The 25,756-nt window shown below is 40.0% G+C and overlaps 3 protein-coding genes across 3 annotated transcripts; 1 reads left to right on the forward strand and 2 right to left on the reverse strand.

Annotated features, from left to right (window-relative positions):
* Positions 1-1,995: 1,995 nt before the first annotated feature.
* On the reverse strand, positions 1,996-10,123 carry zmynd19 (zinc finger, MYND-type containing 19). Its single transcript, XM_084046269.1, has 6 exons — positions 9,862-10,123; positions 8,016-8,075; positions 7,793-7,899; positions 7,181-7,321; positions 5,192-5,372; positions 1,996-4,366 (listed from the first exon to the last, which is right to left on the reverse strand). The coding sequence occupies exons 1-6, from the start codon at positions 9,910-9,912 to the stop codon at positions 4,223-4,225; spliced, it is 684 nt and encodes a 227-aa protein (XP_083902395.1). The 5' UTR covers positions 9,913-10,123; the 3' UTR covers positions 1,996-4,222.
* A 2,631-nt stretch (positions 10,124-12,754) lies between these two features.
* On the forward strand, positions 12,755-17,299 carry bspry (B-box and SPRY domain containing). The gene is made up of 6 exons (XM_084046920.1): positions 12,755-13,256; positions 14,268-14,366; positions 14,516-14,746; positions 15,006-15,031; positions 15,473-15,597; positions 16,002-17,299. The coding sequence occupies exons 1-6, from the start codon at positions 12,837-12,839 to the stop codon at positions 16,535-16,537; spliced, it is 1,437 nt and encodes a 478-aa protein (XP_083903046.1). The 5' UTR covers positions 12,755-12,836; the 3' UTR covers positions 16,538-17,299.
* A 1,160-nt stretch (positions 17,300-18,459) lies between these two features.
* coq4 (coenzyme Q4 homolog) lies at positions 18,460-25,655 on the reverse strand. The gene is made up of 7 exons (XM_084047022.1): positions 25,079-25,655; positions 23,538-23,693; positions 22,055-22,151; positions 21,550-21,652; positions 20,812-20,941; positions 20,208-20,301; positions 18,460-19,060 (listed from the first exon to the last, which is right to left on the reverse strand). The coding sequence occupies exons 1-7, from the start codon at positions 25,152-25,154 to the stop codon at positions 18,862-18,864; spliced, it is 855 nt and encodes a 284-aa protein (XP_083903148.1). The 5' UTR covers positions 25,155-25,655; the 3' UTR covers positions 18,460-18,861.
* Positions 25,656-25,756: the final 101 nt, after the last annotated feature.

The raw sequence follows: 25,756 nt of genomic DNA on the forward strand, positions 1-25,756 counted from the left end.
ATTTGTATTGAGCGTAAAACACTGATATAAAAGCAAATCATTTAATTTAATATAAAACTCCAACCAAATGTAACCCCATAGAATATTTGATATTATATTTGAACAGTTAAAACAAATGGTTCAAATACATTTAGACTCGTAAGAGAGACACTGCGCAGAAAATGTTCAAATATCCACACCAAAAGCAGCATGAACAAAAGCAATGAAGCCAATAATAAATGAACACATCAAAATTTCTGCTGACAGATGTCTCGATGAACATGAGAAGAGAGCGGCCCCCTTGATCGCAGATACATTCCTGTTGACAGCTCACACCATAAGAGCTCTATCTTCTAGGTGGTATTCTGAGGGTGAAGGCTGGATACCTGATAGGGAGACAGATGGAAAGAATGCAACAACCACACACACGCGTCTCACACACACACACACACACACACACACACACACACACACACACATTCAACAGATGCGTCAATAGTCACCCAACGATGGCAAAGAACAATTTATTTTTAAAAAATCCAATAGAAACTTCTTACATCAGAATTTATTTCTATCTCTTCCTATTCACGGAATAATAGGACAGATTGGCTGCTAGAGCTGGTATTTTGATGGTAAGTGAACGTATCTTGAGGGACAGCTGCTGATCAGAGTATATCAAATAGATCAAAATAGACAATATGGTTGTGTGTCACTTACAATAACAAGTCTTTAAAGGTAGTGTAAGTGAGTTTTGGTTCAAATAAAAAGTAACAGGTGTCTCCCCGTTTCTCCAGCTCTTTAGTAAACAGAAAATACATTTCCAGGTGGGTTACCAATTTCATCCAATCAGGAGACAGTATCATCATTGTCTCCTGATCATTATCTGCTTAATTTTTAGTGTTCCAGTTGCAATTTTGTCGGCTCATTCTTGCTGTGGTCACTTCCAATTTAACTTGTTTATCCTGTATGAGTTATCTCCGGATTGAATAACATTGGTATCATGAGCTGGAGAGCCAGGGAGACCTGTTACTGAACAAACACTAACTGTACTTGTCTTACTGGCATTTGTAGTCCCCTCCCTAGGATGGCTGGACTACATAGTGAGAAGGTGAAAAAGAAAGATGTTGTGGCATACAGGCATATTTCTAAGAAAACTCAACCTAAGTGCAGAGACTTAGTTTTTTGTGTTACGTTTATTAATACATACTTGAAAATCTACCTGTAAGCAAGCAAGCAAATCTATTGCGCAAACCTGCTGCACTGGTGGATGTGAGGAAATGTCCACATTTACTGATACCTAGCTCCTTGGGGATATTTAAAGCCTCGAATAATGCAAGCGAAGCTTGGGTTTAGGGCACAAGATACATAAAATAGGATGTTGAGAAGCACAATCCTGAACAAACAGCCTATGTATGGATTATCAATAACAAACCCATAAGTGCAATGTGATGAGAGCATAGACCAATATGTGAATCTATGACAAAAAATGTCAAATGATTTGAAGTCGAAAATATCTATAAGATTAACAGTCATAACATTCTTTTTCATTAATTACTAGCCTGCAGAACTATATATAAAACATTCCATTTAAATTCATAAGATGATTGTGCCAGTTTAACCAGGGGGGTACATCCAGAGGCTAAGGCTATTTCCTTGCCACATAAACGTTTGGGAACCTCTGGACTACAATATTCACAGCACCTCACAATTCTTTTTTTTAGGTTTGTCAGTCCAACTTAAATACATGATCATTGTTTCCAATCAGCCAATCTGTGCCTAAATACTGTAGATACATAGCTCTGGTCCATAGCGTTAAGAACTCCTAGCGCTATGGCCCAGAGCTAGTAGATACATATATACTGTAGATACTATCTATATGCAACACAGTCTTATTATACATGAGTTTGCCATATACACCTTATTAATAGGCCACGACAAGAAAACAGCACTCTTCATCCTGTAGGATGGTTCGTAATTTCAACATCCCAATCAAAATCCCCAAAATCATATTATATCCACATTTTATTTCTTTATTTATCATTTTACAGTGAAGAGATGGTCAGTTACCCCCAACTGTACTTCTATTCACATACTGTAGCTCTTTATTTCTAGGTGATTAATGCTTATATTCTTACAAAACAAAAGGATTTCTGACACATTCTGTACACTCCTGCCGCCGATCACTCCCCATCCAATCATATGACAAAGACTAACATGGGAGCCAACATTTGAGCGCAGTGTTGAGAACCCATCCACATACATATACCCATACATACAAAATAAACAATCAACAAATTGCATGTACATCTGGTGCCACATGCAAATGTTTGTCTGAACTCATCACCTAAGACACAACAGGAAGACACACATTGAGCGCGAGTGTGGATAATACAGTGAAAAGGTAGGTGCTTAGGGATGAAACTGAAACCAATTTACTTGAATCATACCTGTGCAGTAGGAAGAAGGGGAAAAAAGGAATTGGTATTAAGCCTTTTGAATATACGGTCTCCTACATGTATGTAAAGTCAACCTGGGCATTATGTGGGGATTTCAAGTGTTTTATCCCAGGACATCCCTCACAGAGGAGTATTCAAGCCCGAGTTACACTTGGTTGTGTGGGGGAGGTCGTGCACCAAAATAGTCGATCTACAAGCTCACAAAGCGCCATAGTGCGAGCTTGTACGCATGTCGGCTATTTTCGTGACAACTGTCCGCAACCGAGCATAAAACCGGCTTCAGTGTTAGTGTGATCTGAGCTGGGCTGTAAAGGATCTGGAAGGACAAGTCATGTTAAGAGGTGTAGAGATCGATTCATTCATTCATTCAGAATCAGGACATTTACCATTAGAAAAGAAAAATGCCTCAAAAAATGAACAGGCCCAGATCTCCAAAATACCCACGAAAAAGTCCCATAACATTAGCTTACTGTGATTTTGCTTTAATAGCTACAATGTGGTTAAAATAATGTGCTTCACAATGTTTTATAAACATATTTCAATCAATAGGGCTTTTTCCAACAAAACATCATAAATAAATGTTCCAACACTGGTTCCTGCTGCAACAATCAAAAATTGTCAAAAGATCCAATTTGATCAAATGGAGGTGTTGCAGAGGGCATGCCACTTAAAAACCTTCACAGTTGGCCAATTGTAACCATTCTTTAGAGGAATGCCAATCAAGTCAGTCAAATAACTATAAACCTAGCCAATTCAAATTCAGCCTTCTTTGAAATGTTCTGATTAGAATTTAATAAATCATTTTACCAAGGAAACACTTCCAGAATATTTTTTTCCTGACAGAACTGTCAACCCCTCCCCCCACACAAGATCCCGAACAAAATATCTTCATTGAATCAAGAGCTGTAAAATTCTATAATATGGCCCCTTTCAAAAGCAAGAGACATACACTAATCAACCCCCCCTCACCACTTCATCAGTGTCCTTCAGTCTGTAACGGCAGCATACACGCGCACGCACACACACACACACACGCATCCACACACACAACCACACAAACAAACACACAATACTGGTAGTGTGATTCAATCAGTGAAATCGATCTGTTGCATGTTCTGGTTGGTCTCAGGAGAGAATGACAGACATAGAGGTGGCTAAGGTGGTGAAAGACCAGGACGATGGCAGCCATGTGTACCAGAGAGGTCACAGGGGGAGCAGTACAGTGAAAAGGTCCATGTCCCATTGTACCAGCTTAATGACAGGTACTGTAGCCCCTAGATCCCGAATCGCACACACATCAAACCCAGCTGGTGGGTGGAGAAAAAAAGTGGATGACAACTGTCCATAGTCGACTGTGGTCCAAAGTGTGCCAACTTTTTAAATCAGTGGAACAACTTCTCTCCCTCCCCTCACATACAAATCCATAGCAGCAGGTGGAGCTCGAGGGTCTCCAACCTCAAGAAAGAAAAAAACAAAACAATAATAATAATAATAATTATAATAATAATAATGTTTCCCAAACATCCCCATCCACACGGGAAGCAAGCTATGGAGATTTATCAGTTCTGGGAAGTGGTAGTTGTCTTTGTTTTATATTTTCTCCAGCTCTTCAATCCCAATCACCCCATCAACCAACCAACATTGTCCTCCGTCGTTAGTCTCGTGTCAGCAGATTATTATTATTTTTTTTTCATTTTTGCACTTTGTCCCCCGTCCCCTCCCCTCCCACAAGTCTAATCCTTCCCCCCATTCTCTCTCCTCTTCCTGATGAGAATGGAGGGAGGGGATCATCGTTCAGGCTCGGACTCCAGGGCCAGAACCCGTTTGCGCTCACGACACTGCTTCTTGTGGGCAGGCCAGTCCCTCTGCTGGCACTGGGAGCCGCAGTAACGTGCCACCTGGCAGCGCCCACAGATGTTAAACTCTCTGAGCTGTGGAGAAGCATGAAAACGAGAGCACCTTAAAGTGTGTGTCTAAGTGAGAGAAAACACTATTGGTATGTGTACAACTTTGCTTTTCATCTTACAACTTGCTAAATTATCAAGAGGACACGTTACCCCGCTGACAATTTTTCAAAGCATACGATATTTGGAACATCAAACTTGCTTACTTCAAACTCTCTTAACCCATTTAGATCCGAGGCCGATTCTGAAACGCCTTCTAAAAACTAACCTAAGTTTTCTGAAAACGTTCAAATTCTTACTCAAAAAATAAACAAAACATTATTTTGCTATATGTATAGCAACAACTAATGTGACAGAGGTGGCTCCCGGATTGAAAGGTATAACAACGTATAGGTTACAACAGGTCTAAATGGGTTAAGATATTTAATCCACACCCTAAATATAATTGTGGAGTTATTTCTCAGTTATTGCTATTTGTTATGTTAAGCTATGTTATTGCTGCATTTTTATGCATTTAAACCACAGCTTGATTTGGACAAATAAAAATAAATAAATTGTCCAGTAAATAGTCCCTGACATTTGAATTTCTGAATGAAATTCAAACTTGTAATTAAATTGACAATTATGTTTGGCGAAAATTGCTCCAATTATTCAGGTATGTTCGGTAACATTTTATTTTTTAACTTTGGTTAACTCATTGAGTGCCCAAATTATTATCTATTTCTGGCCATTATGATTTTTATTTTTTCAAAGTAAAAACAAGTGCTTAGGAAGCGAGATACAGCCTTTTTAAGTTCAAATATTAAAAACATCAAATATATTTTTGTTAAGACCGCTAGTGATGATACGTACCCTCCTCTCAATGAGTGAACAAGGAGGGTAGTGACACTCGTAATAGGTGCATGAGCATTCCTCCTCCTCCACTAGCTCCCCGTTGGCATTGTAATAACGCGTTCGGCTCAGCTCAAGGTACTGTTCTTCCACTGGGTCAGCTGGCACTTGCTGGATGGCCAACCAATACAAGGACTGCTCTCTGAAGATGGAAAACGGAGAAAGAACAGGTGGATATACATTAGTGAACAAGCATCCACTTGACATAAAGTGCTAACATGGTTGGCTGCAGACAGCCACGTGCCCCCTCCAATACATGTGATGTCACCAGTCACTTGTTTTCAACTGACAGTGAGGAATTTCACTCAGAGGGTGCTACACATGTGGAGGAAGTACTGCCCCCCATTAAACAGGTGCCTCAACAAACCTGAAGGAGTTGCTAGTGCAGTGACAGAAATCACCCTCCACACGCGGCTTCCCACAGCCACTTGTGTTCATTGGAGTGTATTGGTCTATTTATTAATTGCTCCATTTATGCTACTGTATTTAAAGACGACCCGGAGGTGTGCAGTCACAGTGCCGACACTGCCGAGTGGGAATTCAGTTGGACCAACGGTTTTCTACCTATACATCTTGTATGGATGTAACAAATAAAATATTGAATCTTAATTTCACTTTCCTCTTACTTCCTCAAAGTTTTAACATTCTAATTCTAAGAACATCAACTGTCTCCTTACCTGCCACATTTCCCCCATTTAAATTGAGGCTGTTTGAGTGTCAATAAGCTCACCATCTGAGGTGGCAAGCTTTGGTGGACACAGAATAGGTTATTAGGCAAGCATGTGCCTGTGGCAATCACAGCAATAGGGGGCAGGGTATTGGAATTGCTTTTGAAACCTCTATTCAATGGAATGCATTGAAGTGTAAACATTTTTCACACATGTCTTCTTTTCCATTGTGTCTTATGAGTGGGCAGGTTCTTTTTCAACCTGCCTGCGCACATGCCTGCATGATGTCAGTGTGACGTGGTCTGATAAGCGGTCTATACACACCACTTGCTGTTGAATAGTGATTTGTGGAATGTGTCACATTACATCATGTTGTACCAGGACGGGTATGTTGTAGTCAACAGGGGAGATGGAATAACAAATGGAAACAAACAAGCAAGACCAAACCAACAATATTAACACCCTAACAATTTAAGAAACAACCCTGGATTAGGATTGAAGGCCACTTCACTGAGTGGACTGCTTCTCTGGTCTGCCAGGCATTATGTTTTGAACCTGCAGTTTTCCCAGTTAAAAAAGCGATTTGCCAATGAGTGGCTGGGGGTGGGTCTAATGATTAGCCAATTACGTGCTGTTGTCAAGCTGTGTACAAGAGCTGAGGTGACTGGTGAGGAGTAATAACCAGTGTTGGGATTTTATGTTCTTTTCAGTGTGTAATGAATGATTTAGTAAAATTCATTATAAAGTTTCGTTCAAATGATTTGTTCACCAGTTTGTTCAGTGCTTGGCTGTAGGTCTGCCTGTGTAGCATATCCACTCACTGAACTCAAACAGACAGGTCGTTGACTGACTGGATAAATCAGCACAACACGCGTCCCCTCAGGCAACAGGATCTAAACTGCAGGTACTCGCGTTGTCGCACACTTGAAATGTGCCTCATATTTCAATCATGTATTTTTCTTATTTGGAAAAACTACACAGTTCACAGAGAGGATCGGATACGTTGATCTCTACTGATTGGTAGGGGAAAGTAAATCCCCCCCCCTGGAAAGTGCTTAGGGTGGAGGTAATGTCAGACTGAAGACAGAATCCGTTTTCATTCCATCATTTCATTTGTATGAAAAATATTTTCTTGTATTTCCATCGTAAAGCTAGCCTCGGACTGGTGCAAATGAAGTGTCGTTGGTGGCAATTGTTGCACGGAACTATTAGTAAAGTCTCATTTTTAGAATATCTGTCTTGCAATTTTATAATATTAACTCAAAACTAGCTGTGGTACTACCTCTGCTTGCTGGAGATCTCCTCAGGTTTGGGGCTCCAGCCCACTGGAACCAGGCGCAAATTGTCCAGCCGGTTGTCCACTGTCACAGAGTTGATGTGGACCACTTGAAAACTGGGGGCAATGCCTCCTCTGTGCTTCTCCCTATAGAAATATATGCACATTTATAATTATCTGTAAGACTGCAGATAAGTTGCAGAATAACAACGGTTATTAACCACATTCAACCTGGCATTCCTATTTTGTGCATGACGTTATAGGCAAACATTTGCAGAATTTTTCAAAAATAGCAAAAGTAGCAAACTACGATACAAGCTCACAAGTTTGTAGATTGTCTATTTTCGCTAATCATCATAGAACGGCGTATATAGGGCTTACATTTTTCCTAAGAGAACATTTGACAGCCCACCCTTATACTCATGTCAAAAATCAAACTGCAGTCTAATTCTTAAGACAGACATCTGTCTCTCCATTGAGAGCTAACTTCCAATCCATGCACAGTGTCTATGAACAATCTCTATGCACACTGGTTCACTCCATGCATTCCTAATTATGTGAATGTAAAAAAAGAGAAATTGCAATATACAGTATAGGTGTATTAATTAATCAACTCACCAGAGCAGCTCATGTAGTGGCCTGCCTGCCCATCGCCCTTTACCAATGTCAAAGGCATAGGCAAAGATCTTTGCCCCATTGCCATCCGCATCAACCTCCATGCGTGCCTATAAGTGATATCAATGCAAATGTTTAACACAAAAATACAATATATATAGTATACTGGAAAGCTGGAAAGCCTAACCCAGATCTGTACTGTAATATGCAAATCTTAGCCATTTACCTCAAACGCATAGTTTTCCACCAGCGGTATGTCCTGTTCATCAATCAGTGTGTATTTAGTCTGAAAAACAAACATTTTCTTTAATGCACTAAATGAAACAACTAAAACCCTAATAATACAACAACTGTGAGCACCTTGTAGAGCAGAATGAAGTGGCATGTTTAAAACAGGTTTCATCTACATCAGAGGTCTTCATCAGGGGGTCAGAGTTACTACAGGGGGCCACCATATATTTGTGTGATAGGATTTTTCCCCTTTACTTTAACCACTAGCATCCCTGTTCTGAGGGGAACATTAGCTGAAAATAGCCGATCTATAAGCTCACAACGCCTCACAGCTGTGAGCTTGTAGATTGTCTATTTTCGGCAAAGTAGCTTGGTATGGAGGGGGAAATGAAAAAGGTCCAAGAGCCAAAGGTCAAGCTTTCTAAGTATTGAGGGTTTAAGTGGTTAAATGTCTAAAATAAACAAAAACAAACACATCTTGGTGTATGGTGTATTTTATACAATATGTAGTGGGGTCCCTGCTTCATCCGTCTCTCAGCTAAGGGGTCCTTGGCATGAAAAACGTTGACAATGTTTACAAAGCTGATGGGGACATAATGGGCATCCTACATGTGACTCAGTCAGTGCAGGTGATGTATCAGATCTTTAAATCAACTTGGATTTTGTCCATAGATATTTAGGATGCACATACAGCACATAGCAATATACCAACTTGGAATCTCTGAGAAAACAGTGCACCCTTGCTTAAATAATACAACACAGACTGGATGCTGATCAAAACAAGCGTTTTGAGTGACATTGAATTTAATATTTTTTTATAGGACATGCATTTTTACAGTGTTTAATTACGTTATCTACTGGTAAGCTAACTAACGTTACTCTGTGATACTCTGCAGATGGGAAGCTGATCATTTATCCATCTGAGGATGCACAAATTTAACCAAATGGACCCCCGTTAGTTACAGACAAACACTCTCAGAGTTTAAGTACCACTCATGATTTTACTGTGCAGTCAGTCTGCATATGGCGCAACTTGAGTAAAGGAGGAAAATAATATCATATTTGTGGAGACAGTTTAAGCCATAAAGCATAAACCACGTATGATCATTATTATACCAGAGCCCTGCCGCTTTACACAAAAGATAGTGGATATAACGTTCTAGCGTGGCAATGGCTTCCTCCTCATTAACACACAACAAGCTGCACACCAACATCCTCATCACATTGAAGTTCACCTTAAAAAACACCAGGTGGAACAATGATAGGTTACGGAAAACAAAATAACATTCGCTCCTGTCGATATAGTACACATGCGGTTGACTGAACGACGTTTAGTCTGGATTAAGGGTTAACGTTAGCCGCTGGCTAGCTGATGTTAGCTTTAAACCTCGCGTCACCAGGCTTTCCGCAGCACCCGTGGAAAGCCCTGTTTCCATTCCATTTTAAACAGAGCCATCCGGCCCAGAGCCCGCCTACTCTGAACCTCATATCCGGTCATATCACACATGCACAAACACGAGTGTTTCCGTATCCGCCGACACCCTCGTCATCGGATATGCCAAACTGGCTAAATCGAATCGAACCCGGTCTAAGTTAGCTTTAGCGGAGATGGAGGAAAAATCAAGTCGAAGTCGGCGCGGCGGCATCACACTAATCCGCTGAAATTACACACTGTACCAGGTTTGGAACATTTTGCACGGGCGCCGTATCAACAACGGTTGTTTGCAATTGAACCGTTTGGTGGTCAAGCATCGCCACGGCGAGTTTATGTGCGCTTTAGTGATCCGCGCGGGCCCTCCTCTGCTCGTCGCACATGGCAGCCCTCCTCGGATCCAGCTCACCTTCCCGGCCACACGGCCAAGTCGAACGATCCCGAGCTTGAAATCCGACATTGGGGAGAGAGAGCAGATGGTCACACCACGCAGCTCAACTTATGATCAACTTGAACGATGTTGAAGTTGACAACTCGTCAGGGCGACCCCCTCAGCCCCAATGCGATGCCAGTTTGTGGGTTAATGGGTCCAGCCTTCCCCTTGCCCGTTTTCCTGGTTCTCTCCACTCCGGTAGCAATGAAATCCCACTGACACACCGCTACTGGCGTAAGGAAGCCGAACAACGTTTAGAGACCTGCGTCAAGTAAACTTCTGTAACGGTCGGATTTCCGATAAGTGGACTTCAAAGTAAGACGAGCTGTTCGTCTTACTTTGAAGTCCTCTAATCGGAAATCCAAAACAGGGACGCCAGGTTGACAGTTATTAAAACTCAATTTGTTTTAACCACTCTGAACCTGGCGTGCTTATTTTGGTATAATTATTCTGCTATAATTATAGGAATAGAATGAGGTTCATCATTAAAACATTTAAAAAATAGCGATAGCAGAAACACACTTGATCACAGCCTAGTAAAACAGTATAAACTTGATTCAATTTGCCTACTCATTATGGCACAGTATTCACCTGGAACATGCCATTTCATTTCATCATGTTTTTTATGTAATATTGTCAGTATTTTACAGGTAGACGACCAGAATATAAATATCCTCAAATGACAATTGCTGCTATGATTAAAGCAGCTGACCCTTTTAGCATTCATTTATTGCAAATTACAGATTTGAGATGTAACAAATGACAAAGTTGTAATGGTAATGTTATTTAACTCTATTTTATTTATAAGTCAGTAGTGACATTGATTCTTATTGTCACTGGACAGACACTTGGTCACACGATGCTCTACTAATCCACAATCCAGAAAAGCAATACAATATTTAGTGCCACTGCCACCTTATTTAGTGCCACTATGATTAAACACGAATAAGAGAATCGTAACAATAGTGTCAATTTATAGTAACTTGTATCATGTAGTTATATGACACAATAAGATAGCCCCTACATTTTGTGGTGCCACATATAGAAACCCCATGAGTAATTGAAACCAACGTTTCGTAACTGCCTTCTTCAGGGTATGAGCCCTATAAGACAGTTAGCTGCCGATACGTCCATTTCCATTACTTTGCGTCCAGAATAGAATATTGGCCCTTTGGCTACCAGTGTGTGCGGCCACTTTATTGTCTCTTGAAGACTATAATTTGGAAGTTTACATTCAGATTCACTTTATTGTCACTTAGATTACAATTTGGGCATTTAGCAGACGCTCTTAATCCAGAGCGATTTAACAGTAAGACAACACAAGGTATACATAGATGTGAAATACATTTGAAGAACTCAAAGCACTTGCTGACTAGGTGCACCTGCTATGGGGTGCCAGTCATTTAGGCTGGTCATCTTCTGCATATTCAAATTCCTTCAGTCACATTTATTAAAACAAATTGACATTTTCTATCATCAGATCAATTATCTATTTGCAGTATTTGGGGCAAATATTATTTTTGAAGACTGTTCAGTAAAACGGAGGTAAAGAGGTAAAAGATACACAGATATCCACAAGAAAATATGCATAAGCATCGTTTGGCTTCAGTCAAGTCCTCTCTCACAGTTTGCTATGTCTTTCTCCCTCTCTTTCACTTTCAATGTTATGCAGTTCACATTTACGCTGTGCTGTCTGCATTTGACAGTTTTTTAACAGTGACATTATTTACAGTATTCTCTCTCTTTCACACTCTCTACACACTATAGTCAGACTAAAGTCCACAATTGGTTACAATGTCTCTTTTCTTACACTATTGTCTTTTCTCATCATCACCTCCACAACCACTAGATGGCAGTATAAACCTTTATATTTCATGTGAAGAGAAACCCATGCAGGAGGGAGTTATCGTAGCACTCACTTTTCTAGACTTGTATTCATTAGTTCATGGGTCTTTAAGGTTGCACAAAAGATCAAATATTGAATTGCATGCAGCTGATGCAATGATCTAGTAATAATTACATGACTATTAAAAGTGATTCAAGTTTGTGTTCCTCATTATGTTGTCATTTGCATTTACACTAATGTTTTGGTTACTAAATGTTTGGTTGACTTCAAAAGACATGGGGACAGTTTTAGACCCAAGCCCATTTCAAACAATTGATAAACAAATATGTCATGCATGTGTCATTGAAACGACCCTCTGTTTTGTCACAGCCTTTTCAGTGCTGACCTCTAGCATCCGTGTTACTTCCGTTTTCATTGGCTTTTACGAAAATAGACGATCTACAAGCTCGCATAGCGTTGCGGCGCGACTCGCTGCGAGCTTGTAGATCGTCTATTTTCGGGCGCGCTGTGCCGTCGTACGGCCGAAGTACAAACCAGGCAACAGTTTATACCTGTTGTACCTGTGTTATAGCTAGTGTTGCCATGTTTGCTTATTATAAGCGACTTTGGGCTTGTTTTTCTGTAAAGTCGCTTGTAAATATTGAAATCGAAAGTGTAGTTGCTTATTTGGGCCGGTTTCCTAAATGTTGTTTAAACCAGTGGTTCTCAAACTTTTTCATGTCAAGGACCCCTCACATTAACACGTAGCCTAAGCCTACTTAACTTGGCCACAGATCTGTGCCAGCTAAGGACCCACTTACAATATTTATGGATTTAAAATGTTTCAAAAACATTTATTTTCCAAGATTTTTCTTTGAAAATAGCCAATCTACAAGCTCATAACGCTTCGTGACGTGTTGTGAGCTTGTAGATCGGCTATTTTCAAATAGCAGGTTCAAAGTGTTCATGTGGCCGCTTCTTGTTTTCATAGACCTAGTTGCTTATTTCTCTCACATAATCTGGCAACACTGCTTATAGCCGAAGGAAAGGTGCGCTGTTTCCGAATACACCTGTTGCGTTTTGCTGCGGTGTTTCTTACTTGTATATAGGCTTTAATTTTGTCATCATGGACAAAGAAGTAGAAACTTCATGTGATTTAACTTGCCCATCGGATGACGACATATACACCGGAGAGGAACTCCTAACAGACACACCGAAAAATGGGAATATGAATTTTGGGCAACTCTGTTTTTCCGTGTTGGACGGAAGTCCGCCACCACAACAGAATGGAACTCGAACCCCTGCTGCTGCTGGCCGCAGAGAAGTTGTTATTATCCCATCGTCATCAGCGACCATCGCCTCTGATTCTTCCGAATCGGGAATCTTCTCAGGTGAATCATCTGAACTGTGCGTGGAGCATGAATCTGAACTGGACTGGTTCTGTACTTTTGAGCAGAAAGTCGTCTGCTCGCATTGCGCCGACGTGGGCTCCCCCTGCCAGGGACACGATGTGATGCCACTGGCGATCAGAGTGACCGCAGTTAGGGTGAGTTGCATATGCTGTTGCCTGTTTCAATCCGTTTATGTTAGGTGCCAATTCATTATTTTACCCCTGCCCCATAAATCATTTTCTAGAGGATAGACAGCTTGGAACGGTTCAAAAGTCACTTGAGGGTTTGGAAGCGTGTGGTAGATCTTCAATCTGTTACTATGGCACTGGTTGGTTCTCAAACTTTTTTGTGTCAAGGACCCCCAAATTGACACACATTAGCCCGCGGACCCCCATTTGAAAAGTTATGCCAGGGACCCCAATAAGATAACAATTTTACAGCTAGCAGTGATTCTTGACCATTTAAATTTCAAGGACCCCTGGTTTGATATGCATGAGGCCATGAGGACCCCCATTTTTTAAAATCTTTGGGAGCCCAATCTACACTGTAAAATCAGTGTTAATTTAACTCTGAGAGTGTACTCTCAGAGTTAGACCCATAAGGGTCCATTTGGTTCTTAACTATCTATCATTTAGCTGGGGACCCCCTAACCCCCTCAAGAACCCCTGGGGGTCCCCAGACCCCACTTAGAGAACCACTGTGAATCGACGGCAAGATTAGCCTACGAAGGATACTCACTTATCATCACTATCTAAAACTTGCATTATTTGTCTATTTTTGTTTTGTTTTGCTTTGCTAAGATCACAGAAAACATGATCGGTTCAGAAAAATGTTGCCATGACAGGTGTAGGTAGGCTACTAGTTCTATTTGAATGTTGTGGGATTTGTATGTTACCTTCATTCATAGGCGCGCCTTTCCTTACCATGGAATGTGAGGAGACAGGAATTTCAAGATGATGATAAGATGAAACTTAACCCAATGCATTATTCACCTTTTTCCTATAATGCTGCAAATGATTGACATGCTTACTGCTTAGTCATTGACAAAAGTGTGTGTGTGTGTGTGTGTGTGTGTGTGTGTGTGTGTGTGTGTGTGTGTGTGTGTGTGTGTGTGTGTGTGTGTGTGTGTGTGTGTGTGTGTGTGTGTGTGTGTGTGTGTTCAACAGAATCAGCTGGTGGATCAGTGTGAAAAAATGCAGCTGCAGGCCTTGAGGATTGAGCGCTTTGTTAACCACACCTTAAAGAGCAAAGAGAGGATGCTGCAGGTGAGAAGTAGAATTGAAGGCTTTTATAAGGCTTCAGCTGTTTCTGTCTACAACTGAAGTGGAAAACGTAACATATAATGGCATACATTTCTTAACAGCCCACTAACATGTCACATGCCTTCCCTCACCACATCTCTCCATCCATGCAGGCAGAGGCCAGTAGAGCCAGGGAGCACGCCCTGGCCCAGGTAAAGGCAGTGCGGGAGGCCCTCGAGGAGGAGGAGCAGCGTCTCTTGGAGGGGGTTCAGCGGGAGGAGGAGCGGGTGGAGCAGTGTCTGCTCACCCAGAGAGCCCACTGGAGTCAGGCCCTGACCAGCCTCTCAAAAACACGCTCCAGCCTTGTGCACGCTCTCACCAACACACCAGATGCACAACTGGCGGTTAGAAGCATTTAACCACTTATGTGTTCAATTTATTACCTTAAAAAAAAAAAAAAAAAAAAATGGCTGATCTACAAGCTCATAGCGTGTTGCTTCTGGGGGTCATTGGGGGAAATAAGTAAAGGATACGGATAATTGTGTGAAGAGTTTATGTGGTGGTGGAGATAGTATAGATATAATAATCGGGATAATGGTTATTATATTGAAATACAAAAATACACCACGTTAATAATAATGGCTCGGTTCTTCTGTTTTTCAGACTGCTACCCAGGAGATAGCAGACAGGTAAACATACATTTTTTATGATATGTTACTGGTTACCATTAAAGGTAGGGCAAGTGATTTACTTTGGTTAAAATAAGTGTTAAATAGCTCTATATTCATAGTACTCATTACTATAGAGTGTTTGCTCAGTAAAAGGGAGTCTCCATGTCTCTCCAGCTCTTTATAAAACAGAAAATGCATTTTCAGTGCTCTCTCCTGATTGGCTTAAAATGTGTCACCTACCTGAAAATGTACTATATTCTGTTTACTAAAGAGCTGGAGAGAACCCTGTGACCGAACAAACGCTCTGTAGCAATGATTACTATCAGAATATAGTACTTAAACCTTTTTAACAAAACAAAAAAAAATACCAAAAAATATCACTTACCCTACCCTATTGATTTTGCTCAATTATTGAGCCCGGAGTAATATATGCCTTTGTTTTCTGTGTATGTGTCCAAGGGTTGAGGAAGCAGAGGGATTGGGGGAACCTTGTGACACAGACCAGCTCAACCTGAACCCAAGCTGCTGTGACAGCAGACTGCTAAGAGGCCTGTGGGCCACTGCCATACTACTGGGGCCAACTGGTTAGCAAAACCTTCCTTGAAATATAAACAAACGTCATAGTCATTGGTATATTTATATCAAAGACAGAAATGATGATGATGCTGATAATGCTTGGCTAATAACATGTCTAGAATAAAGAAGGCACAAGATATGCAAGGGATGTGTTAGGTTATGTAATTAACCTGTCTTTTCTATTCAAATTTCATCAGTCCACTTTACACAAGTCTAAAACCGTTGACAGTTGGGAATTTCATCAAGGCAAGAGAATACAGAATACAAACAATGTACCAGCACAGTAAAAAAGTATAATGGTAGTTAGTTACAGTAAATGAGGTGATCAAAATACAGCAGTGGCCTATAATGTTGATATATAATTGTAGTGTTGTGTTTATGAGTTGTAATATCCCTTTCTTTCGTCCCTCAGCATATGGCTCGGTCGATTTAAAGTTTGATAAGCGCACGGTAAGTCCCCTTCTGTCCCTTTCCGACGACCTTTGCACTCTGACATTCCTCTCCAAAAAGCCCCGCCATTCCACACCATATGATCCAGCACGCTTCGATAGTTGGCCCAATGCACTGGGCTCTCTGTCCATTTCTTCTGGCACCCACAGCTGGGTGATGGATGTTGGCCAGAGCGGGGCCTTCAAGGTGGGGGTGTGCTACGCCAGTGTGGAACGCAAGGGCTCTGGGAACGAGGCACGTCTAGGCTACAACAGCCAGTCCTGGGTTTTGTCTCGCTACGATGGGGATTTCTCATTCTGCCACGCGGGGAAGAATGTGGCTCTTCGAGTGTTGAAGAGACCCACAAGTATAGGTGTGCTCCTGGACTGGCCCAGTCAAACCCTTTTGTTTTATGAGCCGGACTCCTGCAGTGTACTGTACTCTGTCACACATCCCTTCAGTGCACCACTGCTGCCCGCATGTGCTCTGGCTGACCACAGTCTTACCATACTGCACTGACCTCTGTTTCTAACATTGTGAAGAAATTATGATTAAAACATTTTAAAATGAGAGCTTCCAGAGAGGAGAATGGAGTAGATGTTTAAAACTGTAAAATTATTACGAGGCTTAGGCCTAGCAAAGCTACCTGTTTATCTTTGAAAATATGATTAGCTGTTAAAAACATTTTCAGCATCTGGGAAATAATGGAGTACATAATGGAAACATCAGTTTTGACAAGGAAATCATTATTTTATTTATTCATTTTATTATGGTTTCTGTACAAGATTTTTCTATAATGTTGCAAATTGATAGACATTTGTATTGATCAAATTATTACACATTGATCTTATGATATGAATGAAATTGACATTACTTGATATTCTTTCGCTGTAGCAATGATGTTAATATATAATATCAATATCATCAGTTTGATTAGTGTAGAGAACCCCTAATTATTTTTTTGTTATTTATAAAAAAAAAAGTTTATTACACTGGTAGATCCAGTGCTTTTTTAAGAAATCAATTAATTTATAAATGTTACGGTCAGTCTTAAAGAGTGAGATATTTTGTATCATTATTTTCTGTACTTGAATAAACAAATAAATGTCAGTCATTAACTCATTATGAAGTATCAGTGCTAGTTTTTAATTTAGTACAGGAAGGAAGCTGTGTTAGAATGCACACACCATTGGAATCACTACCAGTTATAAAAGCCAACTTTTATTATACCATGTCCATATCAAAATGGTCAGTGCCAGCACCATATTTTCCTATTGTCAATACTCATCTACATCTCCCTTGGGGTAGAATGTCACATGGTGCAGATAGTGTTCAAAGTTCAAAATATGCCTTATGCAAAACCAAAGCCAAGCTCTTCCCTCACCTCCATGTCCAACGCTGACACAGTCCCTTGCATTCCCTCTATGATTTTTTTTCTGGACTAATCATGTTGTGTAATACCTTTTCCTGAGCATAGGTGCTATTAGGTTTTACAGTACAGTAGTTCAGGCAGTCACATGAGTCTTATAAGGCTAACAGAAGAGGACAGTGTTTCCACACTGATAAACAAGAGCACGTGGTTAACCATAAGGTGAGGAAAGCATCTTGCATCAGTTTATACCACTTGGGGGCAGCCTTGTCGGACTGACAGCTATTCTACCACAAAGACAGAGGGTACCTAAAATAATGTTATCACAAGACAAGTAGTGTGTATTTGTAAATAATGTTATTAGATCTCATCTAAAATACTTTGACAAATACACCACCACCAACAACTTGATTTTAGATCTGTACATTTTTCATTCCAGGTTCATGGAAAACTAGGCCTGAGTTAAGTGAATCAAGACAAAAAGGCACTAATATAACCGTTCAATATCTGCTGTCTTCTAATTTGATTTAATAGTTGATTCGATATTTTGGCTATTTCCAATCATTTAAATTAATTATAATTTTCCTAATAACCTTTCTGGTGAAACTGAGCGATGAAGGGTTGTTTGGAATTGAAAAGCTGTTTTGAGAAGGTGGACTTAACCACATGGACCCTAGCGACTCTAATCTGGGCATGTCATAATTGTGAACATTCGGCTAAAATAGAAGAATATTAAACGCAAATAGCAGGGCATTCGGACAACATGTTTTAATTAGGTGAAAATAGCAGATCTTCAAGCTCACATGTTGCAAGCTTGTAGATCTGCTATTTCCACAATTCGATGTACAATGAATACATATTGTTTAACCACTTAAACCCTATATTTAGTTGCCGGGGGCTCTATAATTGGTCCACTTTTTCCCCTCTACACCAGATATCTTTGCTGAAAATAGCCAAATCTACAAGCTCACACATTTTGTAGAGAATGCCCCCCCCCCCCCATGTAGTTCAGATTGTAGTTTCTTCTCTAAACAAATACAGTGAAGGAAAAGGAAGATGTCAACATTTCCTGAAACAAGCCTGCCCACAAACATTGCATTGGTTTATTGAGAAAAATCCACAGATTTCATTAACTGGTTACAGTAAAGGAAGAAGTTAAACCACAACTAAACACTGAATCAGCCTTTTTTTTTACCAGATTTGGTAGCAGGTGTAAACATTCATCAGAGGCTTAGAATACTTCTGAGGTTGACAGATGGGATAACTAGAGCCAGTGTTTTTTATAGTCCCGGGGAAGTTTATCCAGTACTGTTGTAGTTTCTATGACATCATGAAACTGAGAAACCAGCCAGCACACATAGTTTTATTTACCTATCCACGGTAAGGTAAGCAACAGATGCGTTTCAACCTAACAGGTCTTCCTCAGCGTTCCATGACATCAAACATCACTAGTTTCTTCCTGGTTGAAACTCCATCAGGAAGTAATCTCTGATTCATTAGTCTTTGTGTGGTTGATGAGAGAAAGAGGAGGTGGTTCAATGTTGAGTTCTTGTCTAAGGTCTTCAAGATTCTGTTCCCACCGTCTCTCATAAAAAATGCTGAGGACACAGCGGGCCTGGCGGCCATTTCGGACAGCCCATGGACCAAGGGATGTCACTAGTGTCTGCAAACGACTGGGAGAAGGGGATACAGGACAGAAAACAGCCAATAAGCAAAACTATGAGGAAGAAACTTACATTACTGGATTGAAAGAGGAGAGCAGGCTACATTGTTGCAAATAAGAAAGGCAAAAGCCATCAACTCAACAAATACTGAGGGTAATGTTTATTGAGTAAATAAGTGTTATGATATATCTTAGGCTTGACCACTACATACTGATCCACACTCATCTGCTTAAGCATACTGATATACTTGTTCCTTGGCCACTGCTTTATCAGGACACCTGTATGCCTAATTACATGGGACAGCTGTTGAAGTAAACTTTCATCTACATTGTAGAACATCATGATATTGTTTTACTGTGTACTGTTCCTTTCAAATATACTATATGTTATGATATATATATAAATGGTATCTCCTGGTCACATCTGTATGGTCGAGTTAGAGTACGATAATACAATATTGTACAGTTGTTTTGATAAAGGCTAGGACACCTACTGGTTGACTATGTCAATAGGCTGTGTTCATAACTGTAAACTGAAACGGTAATGGGTATGCCACCGCATACCCATTACCGTTTCAGTTTCTTATAGCTTTGTTTGATTGTTGGGGCATCAGATTTAAAACGGAAACAATATGACACCTTCATATGTGTTTCCGGAAAAGGAAACTTAAAAGGAAATATACCAAGTACATTTGACAAGAAACATAAACATGGAAACTATCAGATCATCGTTTTCCACAGCAGTCATCAATGTATGCAGGATGTAGGCTGGTTTCTTCTTAAGCCCAAGTGCAAATGATATGAAAGTAGTTCCTATTAATTCACACGTTGATAAAATGTCGAAGGAATGGCTCAAATTTGTTTGGTATAATTTAATGGGTGCCATTAACGAGTGGCTGCGACTGTGTGTAGTAAAAAAAATAATCTAATCCAGTTCAATTCCTGCGTTTTTTTCGGTTGCATTCAAAACAAGTAAAACAATACAAAATGTGCACACTCTGTGTGCAAGGGCATTTAGCTTTAACTGAAGCAGATTACATCATGTATCTATCATTTATCTAATGTTACAGCACAAAATGAAGGTACCAATGCGAAACAAAATTGTTAATGTAGTTTAATGATTGTGGATTTACAGGCTAAAGTATTAGGTACTGCACCTTGTATTAAGCCGAAGTGGACCGAGCAATGCTCCCAGAATACACATTGGCAGCCCAGTCTGAGCAGCTTCAAACCATTTCACTGCTACCTCACCTGGGTGAGAGAGAATGAAAGACAGATATTATCAACTATGATGATCACTGGTCTGCGAAACACTTTCCTCAAAGTACAAAAAAAAAGGTTTTGTATGTCAACTGTCAGTCTCGAAACTAATTAAAAAGTCTGGTCAATCTAACTTGGGTGAACAAGTTATCTTTCTTGTGATCACCATCCCACATTAATCTGTTGTTAACAGATTAGATGACATTTTATCACTCATGGGTAAAAAGCCCAAGCCAAATTGATCAAACATTGCACAGTGTCATCATGAATGGCTAAAAGGGGAATCAACAATGCAAACAAAACATACAATGCTTTGCATTGCGACACATTGTGAGCCAGAAGATCTGCTATTTTCAGCGCGACACCGGCATATTGCGTGTATTTAAATCTAGGCCTAGGAGGCTATTTAGGGACGCCAGGGTTAATGTGGTTAAATCCTAGGTTTCTATGGGACATTGGTCCTAACAAAACTCTTATTATACAGTAATAGTGCAGACTCACCCAGCATATTGGTGGGCATTCCAAGTAAGGTGTGAAGCAAATCATGAACTTCTCTATATCTTTGGATGACATATGCAAGCTCCTCATTGTCAACAAATTTCACATCTGCCCTAGAGTCAGGGGTTACATGCTGTGAAAAGAGTACAAGTGAAAGTAAACAAACAATATAAAGTGATAGAAATTTCAAAGGGGATTTTTTTTTTTTTACTAAACCATTTAAAGGACAACTTTAGTTTTTTACAACCAAGGTTTATATTTTAGCTTATAATTAAAGTAAATAAAAGATGAGTGTTATTTTTTTTCCATTTACTGCTTTCTACAGTTTTGGCAATTTTTGCGATATTTTTTACAGTGGGCGGGGGCATTCTGTCCGGTGGCTAAATATGCCTTTTTTACACAATAAAAAAGGTCCTGTGGTCTTTGATGGCCAGATGTGAGTTATTGGGGGTTAGAAGAGCTACTGTAAATAATAATAAAGAAAACACCGGGTTATTGTGTAAAAAAAAGACATATTTAGCCACCGGACAGAATGCCCCCGCCCACTGTAAAAAAAGATCGCGAAAATTGCTAAAACTATAGAAAGCAGTACATTTAAAAATTTTAACACTCATATTTTATTTACTTTAATTACAATCTAAAACATAAACCTTGGTTGTAAAAAACTAAAGTTGTCCTTTAAAACCAACTATCAAAAGGCTTTGTTTGGTTGAAGGTTTGCAACCAATCTTCACAACTCACATTATCCTCCAGAAAACGAAGGTATTCTCTCCCAAAAGAGCCATCAGGCATTGAGGCCATCTTGCTCAGATCCAATGTAGATAGGCGGATCCTTGGTCTCTCTCTATGATAGTAGCCAGTAAATAACAAAATTATTCTTTGTTTACTCACAATGAAGACAAACACCAGATTAGAGCTCACCAATGCCAGACGTTTGGGTCCGATGCCGAGTTGATTACTGTTGTTCCAATATTTCGTCAAAAAGTGCAGATATGCAGATACAAAACACATTAACTTAACTTTATTTTAAGATTTGAGCCTGTGTTGTGAGTTTGTAGATCTGCCATTTTTTAAATTTGTTTTGAAAACTAGAGAATATTCACTTAGAATGAAATGCCCAAATTAGCAATGCCAGGGTGAAAGTGGTTAAAAATCGGGATACATCGGCATAATTGTCGATACTGTATATCGGCCAGACCCATATATCAGTTTAGATCTGTAATATGACAACTGAAAAGTGACTAACGTGAGGATTGTGTAGCCTTCCGGGTCGTTTCTCATCCTGTCCCTGAGATTTAGAAGTGCTAGGTGTCCTGTGGTCTCTCCCAGCACTGCCACCATATCTGTGTCGTGAACAGAAAAGTACATTGAATTAGATGCTATTAAAAAGGTTAAAAACATTGGGGCGCCATTGGCCTAGTGGTTAAGGTGCATGCATACCACATAAAGCCTCTAATGCACCCTGACAGTGAGTCGCAGGTTTCGAGTTCCCGAGCCCGGCGACCTTTGCTGCGTGTCACTCCCTGTCTCTCTCTCCCTGTTTCCTGTCATTCTCGACTGTACTATCCAATAAAGGCAGGAAAGCCCCCAAAATATCCCCCAAAAAACATTTCCTGGGGTATGGCTTGCCTTTGTGCGTTACATTCACAATAGGCAGCATGTGTGTGTATTGTTGTCACCTCCTAACCGACAATGTATAACCTAACCAAGTAAATGTTTGCAGCTCACATTTTAATGACTGCCTTTGCTGTTGCTTTCTGTTCACATTAATTTCATAGCTTGGCAAAGATGTAAGCCTCCTTATTTTTATGACAGTGAATTAGCTTGTTGGATTTCAACAACATTTTTGTGTTCATAACTGTAGGGTTATAGTGTTAGTTCTATTTCTAAGACAAAAAACAACATGCCTTATTATACCTAAACCTTTTAACTGTTACAATTCTCATTAATTATTACAGTTAAAGGACGACTTCACCTATTTTCACCTTCATAGGTCCTCACTAATGCTAATAAAATGTTATAGTTTTCTTCTACTCGGTCTGTGCCTCATAGGAGGGCTGTGGACACTTCAGAAAACCCAATTTTTTTATTGGCGTGGATTCCCCATCGATGATGTCACTGGTAGGCGGGTTTCTGAGACACAGACCAACCAAGTTGACAAAAATTGCACCATTTTATAACAAGCATTAGTGAGGACCAATTATATGAAGATAGGTTGAAAATGGGTGAAGTCGTCCTTTAAGAACATAACTGTCATGATAGTGAGTTTCTTTGCTTCCAGCAAACACCTGAACTGCTGCTCTTGGTATCACTTTACTGAGAAGTGAAACACAACTACTAGGCAGATACTGTATATAGACCTTTATTAATCCCACGAGGGAAATTCAGTTGTCGTAGCAGCACCGCAGTAAGAACCACAGACAGCACAGATACAGGTAAGAGAGACATACATCCAAGCTTCAACTTCAAAGATGTGGACAGTTAATAAACCTGCCTACCAATGTTGCCATCTTATAATGCGCATTTGTGAGGACCAATTATATGAATATATGGTTGAAAATAAGTGAAGTGCTCCTTTAAAGAAACTTGAAAGTGTTGATACTGAGTTTCTTTGCTTCCAGCAAACACCTGAAATGCTGCTCTTGATATCATAATTGAATTAACCTCATACAGTCCTATTAGTAATTACAATATGATAATGTCAGCCATACTGTATGTGTATATCTCACCGTGTCTGTATGGGTTCTGCAGTGCAGCCACTCCTGACCCAACTGCCAACAAGGCTTTCTGGATGGGGTTAGTTGGGATGTGACCAGGATACAGCTTATCATAGTTGTTTGTGTCTACAGATCCACTGCTACCATGCTGCTGGCGAACACACAGTGCTGAGGAAAGAGGTGGCACATTATTATAAACAAAAACATAACGTAGAATTGAAGAAGAACATAGCAAAACATCATCTGTTTCTTGTCATTGGAACCAGGCGCATGGATCATATGTCTTGTGGGTGCAGAGTGAACACCATGTCGGGTGTCAGTGTGGGCCAGAGCTGGTGGTGAAAGCTTTCTAAAACTATTTAGCATTGAATCTAAGTAATGTCCTTTCAGTGCTGCTGGTCTATGTTCTGGGTTTAATCAAGTCAAATTATTTGAATGATGGTACGTTGAATTGATTTGTGGCATTTGAGTGTAAATAATATAAGTCTAGTACTTAATTACCTTTGTAAACAATAATGCTATCTACTACTTAGTTAATTACAACCCCATCCTATCCTATATATTTTTTTGTTGTGTTTCACTTGGTCTTTATTTTCTGCTTTTATGTAAAGCACTTTGAACAGCATTTATGTCTGAAAGGTGCTGTTATTATTATTATTATTATCATTAGTACTATTATGAAGGATCAGCATTCGGCACGTCAATTCTGATGACCGCAGGCATGTCACTTCCAGTCAGAGACTTCAAAATAAAAGCAAAAGCCCAGGGTTGACAGATAATTGTTACAACTAAGTTAGATGAAGCAGCGGTGTTGATCCTGGTTGGCACTTTCCATCAGTAGCATGTGTAGATTTGTAGTGTGGATATGTTAATGTGTCTCCCACCCCAGTCACTGTCAGTTAATAACACTCTAGCCCTCAAACATGACTCTCATATTATGACAGTCATGGAACCACTTGTTCCTGGTTTGAGAATATTTTACATTTACAACCGCTACATCTACAAAAACGTTCGGATTTCAAATATAAAGTGCTTACCCCCAAGCTACTTATGTAACAAGTTAAAGCGGCCTGGTTTAAGTACGGGTATCTTCCGTATTGTTCAATTAAAAGCATTTTACTCAGATCGGTGGCCATTTTCTTTGATTTTTTTCCATATGCTTTCAACAACGCGCCCCTATCGGTTGTGAGGTGTATTGCACTCTGATACATTATAAAACGAATTTAAAAAAGGAAGAAAATGGCCGCCAATCAAATTAAAATGCTTTTTATTGAACAATACGGGAGATACGGGTACTTAAACCAGGTCGCTTTAACTTGTTACATCAGTGGCTTGGGGGTAAGCACTTTATATTTGAAATCAAAATGTTTATGTAGATGTAGCATTTTATGAAATGTATTCTCAAACCAGGAACAAGTGGTTCCATGACGCTTGCGACAGACGAGCGTCATGTGAACCATGGCCAATAACACTCTAGCTACAACAAGAGCGCTAGCCTATAAGCACGAATGTAGCCTTTCATATGAAAAAAATGATTAAAGCTATTTGAATACCTTTCCAAATCGGCCCGTTGTGTCGAATATCCAACTGGAAACGCAGACATCTACTGCATGACGTTAGTCGGGACATTGTTGAGGGGCATATGCATAGGAGAAATACCAGGGTTGCCAGCTTTTGTGAGAGAAATAAGCAACCGGGTCTATGAAAACAGGCTCAAAAGAAGCGAGCCCTTCGACCTTTAAACATATAATACGTTGGCTATTTTAAAATAGCAGATCTACAAATGTGACGCGTTGTGAGCTTAATCTGCTATTTTCAAAAAATCTTGGAAGAACATTTTAAAAATTAGGAATATTTTTTGAAACATTTTAACAACACAAATCTTGTATAGGGTCCCTGGCAGAAAATGTTTTCAGATGGGGGTCCGCAGACAAATACACATTAATTTGGGGGTCCTTGAGTTGAAAATGTTTGAGAACCACTGGTTTAAACAACAATAGGAAGCCAGCCCAAACAAGCAAATACACTTTAGAAACAAAGCCCACAAAAAACGCAACCCGCCGCAACTACCAACATTTACAAGCAACTTTACCGAAAAACAAGCCCAACGTCGCTTATAATAAGCGGACATGGCAACGCTGGCAAATACACGCATGCGCTGCAAAGTATTGACCGGAATCAATTCCGCTTTGCAGGTTGCTGATCCGGTCTGGTCTACAAAGCGGATACGG

The sequence above is a fragment of the Gymnoscopelus microlampas genome (genome assembly GCF_963454915.1).
Source record: "Gymnoscopelus microlampas genome assembly, chromosome: 21".
Lineage (NCBI taxonomy): Eukaryota > Metazoa > Chordata > Actinopteri > Myctophiformes > Myctophidae > Gymnoscopelus > Gymnoscopelus microlampas.

Excerpts from the sequence above, each read along its gene's own strand:
- zmynd19 (XM_084046269.1), bottom strand. The coding sequence starts at position 9,912 with ATGTCGGATTTCAAGCTCGGGATCGTTCGACTTGGCCGTGTGGCCGGG. Across the intron at positions 7,322-7,792 it reads CCACTACATGAGCTGCTCTG|GGAGAAGCACAGAGGAGGCA; the intron begins GTGAGTTGATTA and ends ATATTTCTATAG. Across the intron at positions 5,373-7,180 it reads GAGATCTCCAGCAAGCAGAG|AGAGCAGTCCTTGTATTGGT; the intron begins GTAGTACCACAG and ends TTCCATCTTCAG.
- bspry (XM_084046920.1), top strand. The coding sequence starts at position 12,837 with ATGGACAAAGAAGTAGAAACTTCATGTGATTTAACTTGCCCATCGGAT. Across the intron at positions 14,747-15,005 it reads CACCAGATGCACAACTGGCG|ACTGCTACCCAGGAGATAGC; the intron begins GTTAGAAGCATT and ends TCTGTTTTTCAG. Across the intron at positions 15,598-16,001 it reads CATACTACTGGGGCCAACTG|CATATGGCTCGGTCGATTTA; the intron begins GTTAGCAAAACC and ends TTCGTCCCTCAG.
- coq4 (XM_084047022.1), bottom strand. The coding sequence starts at position 25,154 with ATGTCCCGACTAACGTCATGCAGTAGATGTCTGCGTTTCCAGTTGGAT. Across the intron at positions 20,942-21,549 it reads TTCGTTTTCTGGAGGATAAT|CATGTAACCCCTGACTCTAG; the intron begins GTGAGTTGTGAA and ends CTCTTTTCACAG. Across the intron at positions 20,302-20,811 it reads AATGCCCACCAATATGCTGG|GTGAGGTAGCAGTGAAATGG; the intron begins GTGAGTCTGCAC and ends TCTCTCACCCAG.